Source organism: Austrofundulus limnaeus, unplaced genomic scaffold (assembly GCF_001266775.1).
Source record: "Austrofundulus limnaeus strain Quisiro unplaced genomic scaffold, Austrofundulus_limnaeus-1.0 Scaffold244, whole genome shotgun sequence".
NCBI lineage: Eukaryota > Metazoa > Chordata > Actinopteri > Cyprinodontiformes > Rivulidae > Austrofundulus > Austrofundulus limnaeus.
In genome coordinates, this window is record NW_013952646.1 from 741,220 (window position 1) to 745,687 (window position 4,468).

The 4,468-nt window shown below is 40.4% G+C and overlaps 1 protein-coding gene across 1 annotated transcript in view; it reads left to right on the top strand.

Moving 5' to 3' along the window:
* Nucleotides 1-4,390, top strand: part of LOC106525852 (transmembrane anterior posterior transformation protein 1 homolog) — a gene marked incomplete at its 5' end in the record, with an annotated part of 7,577 nt that extends 3,187 nt beyond the window's left edge. Inside the window, 9 exon segments of the mRNA XM_014020219.1 lie at nt 131-228; nt 311-380; nt 580-660; nt 835-944; nt 1,125-1,184; nt 2,557-2,625; nt 2,711-2,787; nt 2,869-3,041; nt 3,132-4,390. Coding sequence (XP_013875673.1) covers nt 131-228; nt 311-380; nt 580-660; nt 835-944; nt 1,125-1,184; nt 2,557-2,625; nt 2,711-2,787; nt 2,869-3,041; nt 3,132-3,385 — 992 coding nt within the window. The 3' untranslated portion in view covers nt 3,386-4,390.
* Nucleotides 4,391-4,468: the final 78 nt, after the last annotated feature.

The following is a 4,468-nucleotide window of genomic DNA, read 5'->3' on the forward strand; positions in this document are numbered from 1 at the left end:
TTATTTAATAAGTTGTAACTGTACATTTGAAACTAATAGAAGGTAATTAAAAGGTTTACATTTCTGAATCAAAACACAACAGAAAGCTTTTCCTCGTAAGTATRTTTTTCCTCAGCATGTATCGGTCCAGTTCTTCACGCCATCCTCATCATGGTTCAGGCCACGACTCTAAATGTCGCCTTCAACTCCCACAACAAGTCTCTGCTCACCATAATGATGTCAAACAACGTGAGTATGACGCACAGATTTATTTATTTTATTCAAAGTGTTGCACGAGACGAGTAAAAAAAAAATTGTCATCCTTTTGTAGTTTGTGGAAATCAAAGGAAGCGTGTTCAAGAAGTTTGAAAAGAACAACCTCTTCCAGATGTCTAATAGTGGTAAGTGTGAATGAATACATTAGAACAAGGATACTATTTTACCAAAATGAAACAAAACAAAAAAAGAGCATATGTTTTCTGGTATTTTCATGCTCGGCTTTTAAACTCGATTCAATCTAAGGTAAATTTCTGGAATCGAGCTCGGCTGCAGTGAGGATAAAGTAGGTTAATCCAGGATTGATTTGTTTGTTTCTCTCAGACATAAAAGAGAGGTTCACCAACTACATCCTCCTGCTCATCGTCTGTCTCAGGAACATGGAGCAGTTTTCATGGAACCCTGGTAAATTCACTGCGAAGCGCACTGACGGTTGCATATTATCCACACAAATACACATTTCTATAAGAGTACTCCTCATAGGTTTGTTTTCTATAGTAGCTAAAACAGGAACATTCCCTTGCTCACTTTTATCTTCTAAACCTTATTTTGGTTGAACATCGTTYCTTGTGTTTCCAGACCACTTGTGGGTCCTCTTCCCAGATGTTATCATGGTGATATTCTCCGAGGTCGCAGTGGATGTTGTGAAGCACGCCTTCATCACCAAATTCAACGACATCAGCGCCGACGTGAGTTTGTTTTCACCTTTCTTTATTTGGCTTGTCGTGCAGTTTGGGCCTAAATGCTGCAAACTGACACAAACGTTCAAAGAGTCTTTTATCTCCAGAACTGTGGAGGAAAAAAATGCGTTCTGGTTTTCTCCTTTGAAGTTTCTTACATGTGTTGCGTCGCTCTGTACGTATCCCCAGGTGTACGGAGAATACAGAGCCAGCCTGGCCTTTGACCTCGTCAGCAGCCGGCAGAAAAACGTGAGTGAAATAATCTCTGACAATAAATCGTTTCAGCCGAGCAGCTCAGTCGCTGTCATCTTTACCAGCAGAGAATTAGTTACAGTTTCTGGAGTTTTGTGTCATTTTTAAGGCACCATAACCTGTTTTAAAGCAGAATAAAGTGTTTGCACGTGCAGCACATCTCCCGCTTAGAGTTGCTGCACAATTGCAGATCGGACTAAATGACACTTTTTTTTTACATCTGTATACCTTTCAGACACAGATACAGGTTCTTGAACAACTATTTATCACTTTTAATGAATTTATACACCACATTTAAAAACACAATTTGACCAAAGTGCTTTATAATTTAGCCAAATAGCAATAAATTACAGTGTAAAACAATGAAATATAAAATAATAAGAAGAGAGAAAATAAAAACACAACAATATTTAAAGGGATCCATGATTAGTTGTAACATTAGACTTTTATTTGATAAACATTTATTTTTAACTGTAAAATAAAGACTGTAAAAATACTGTAGGCTGTTTAGTTTTTAAATATTTAAAAATATATTACACGGAYGGGGCCATTTTATTTACACACAAAGCATTCTGGGTAAATGATGACATGGATAGGTCCTCGGTGCGAGGCTGCTAGCGAGCTATATCCACCCTGAAGGTTAATCTTGGACAATATCTGATGATCGGCTCTTTTAAATGAAACCAGAGAGCGTTGACAGAGAGGAGAAGGTAGAAATGACTCAGCCTGTAACTGAAAATATGGATGGAGGACAACAGAGCTGCTTCATGGAAGAAGAACCTCAGCTTAGCCTGTTAGCCTTTTGTGCTGACATTATATTGCCTTATATGTATTAGCTCAGCGCTAGCGCGACAAACTAACAAGTTAAACTGAGGTCCTCCATCCATATTTTCAGTTGCAGACTGAGTCATTTCTACCTTCTCCTCTCTGTCAACGCTCCTATCCATGTCATCATTTACCCAGAATGCTTTGCGTGTAAATAAAATGGCTCAGTCCGTGTAATATATTTTTAAACTTTTAGGTTAAAAATTATAAAAACTGACCAGCCTTCAGTTTTTTTACCGTCTTTATTATACAGTTAAAATAAATGTTTATCAAATAAAGTTTAATGTTACAACTAATCATGGATTCCTTTAAGAAACTACTAGTTTATAGTTAAAATAAACACTTAGAATATGAGTCATGTCATGTGGCTTTATCATTGTCCACCGGGAMCAAATACAGCCAGAGCTTCTAAAACTCCTTGTCAGAATTTCTCATCATAGATGTTTTGATTTTGACATAATTTGTCCAAAAGGTGTGTTTMGTAAAGTGTTGAAGAAGTAGAATGTTGATGCTTTTAGTAACAAAGTGTTAAATACGTCCACAGGCTTACACAGACTACAGCGACTCAGTGTCCAGAAGGATGGGCTTCATCCCTCTTCCCTTAGCTCTGCTGGTCAGCCATGTTTTTCAGCTCTATTAAAATGATGTGTAATTAATGTTTACAGCATGTGCAGTAAAATCTGTGAAATATTTTCCAGCTCATCAAAGTAGTGACCAGCTCGGTGCGGATCCAGGGCTCTCTCTCCTTCATGTGTGTGCTGCTGTTTTACTTGGGGTAAATACCGAACGCAGCATCTTAACTGTTGAAGAAACTTTGCACTGTGCTGACACGTTTCGAACGTGTCTTTGTGCGCAGGATGATCACTCTGAAGGTGCTCAACAGCATCGTTCTCCTCGGGACGTCCTGCACGTTTGTCAGAGACGCCAACATGGAGGAGAAGCTCTTCGACCCTCCTCCCTCCGTCGCCTCCAGCCGGGCCAACTCCCGCGCTCACCGGAACAAATCCGTCCCCACTGCGCTGCATCAAGGTTAACCAGCCGTCCTCTGTCGTTAAATCGTCCATGTRTTTTATTTTATTTTATTATTTCTCCTTACAAAATCTACTTTTCTCTAAACAGAGCCCACAGCAGACAAAGCAGGATTATCCCAGGCGTTTGAAGTCGCTCAGCCCACAGACACGGCGGAGACCACCGCACCCACGATCCCCAAGAGCGACTCGGACACGTTCCTGACGACGCCGGATGAGGAGGACGATGATAAAATCATAAACACCGACACGGGGTTGGAAGGAGACGCACTCAGACACAGAACACCCAAGAAGGACTTGTTGGAGATAGACCGATTCACTATCTGTGGCAACAGAATAGACTGAGTGTTGCAGGAACCGTGGACCAGACAGGGGTCAGTGAGCACGCTCAGACCCAGCTCCTTCTTATGCAGCTGAACCCTTTGAGTATTTATTTATTTATTACTGTTAAAAAACAGAACAGCCAAGGAATAAAGCTGTTACATCAGAAGCCCCGTCGAGCGCTTCCAGCTCATCTCACACGTAGACGATGAACCACGGAGGCGGAGAGGATCGCCGTCACCACAGGAGTACAGATGCACTTAAAGATGACGGAGTAACGTGAGCGCAGGAGCGTTACAGCTGGACTGCGTGGTTGTGTGTTCAAAAGCACAATCTTAACTTAGAGCAACAAGTTGTTTTTAGAAAAGAACAAAAATTTGTCAAATAGTTCGTTTTTTTAATTTAATTTTAAGAGACAGACACTTTTGAAACCTTTAAAGATCTTTTTTATAGCAGAGCTCGTTTTTGTCTAACTTTACCATGCTCAGCTGCTGGTCTGTGACTCACCGCCACTTAAACATGTTTTCAAAATCTCTGTCATAATTCAGACTCCAACACTAAAGAAACTGAGCTGGACTGATGAACAGAGCTGCTGCGACTTTCTCAAGGAGCGCGAAGCTGTTTGTGTCGATGTTACTTCGAAGCACTGAGTGACCACCCAAGTCACACGAGTTCAGGCGACATTTTTTTAAAGTATTGTTTTCCTCCCACAGTGTGCTTGATTTGTACTTTTCTCAATCCAACATGTAGCCTGTTGGTAAAACCATTACAGCAGCTTTGAGCTTTTACGTAGAAAAGTGTGTTTTTATGCTTCGGGTCTTGATTGAAATGATAAATTTCACGGCACTGATGGGAATTGTGCAAAATGTTTTCAGGAAAGAGTTCAGTTATTGAGATAAATCTGATTTAAAATGCTGTGTTCTGAGCTCTTTAAAAAAAGCAAACAAAAAAAGCTGGATTGTAAAGTTATCGCTGTTGACTGTTATTGTTTATTGGCTTGGAATATGAAGGAAAGTTGTGCTTCAGTAGATGTTTGTGGCTCATTTGATCTGATTTGCTTGTGTGTGTGTGTGTGTGTGTGTGTGTGTGTGTGTGTGTGTGTGTGTG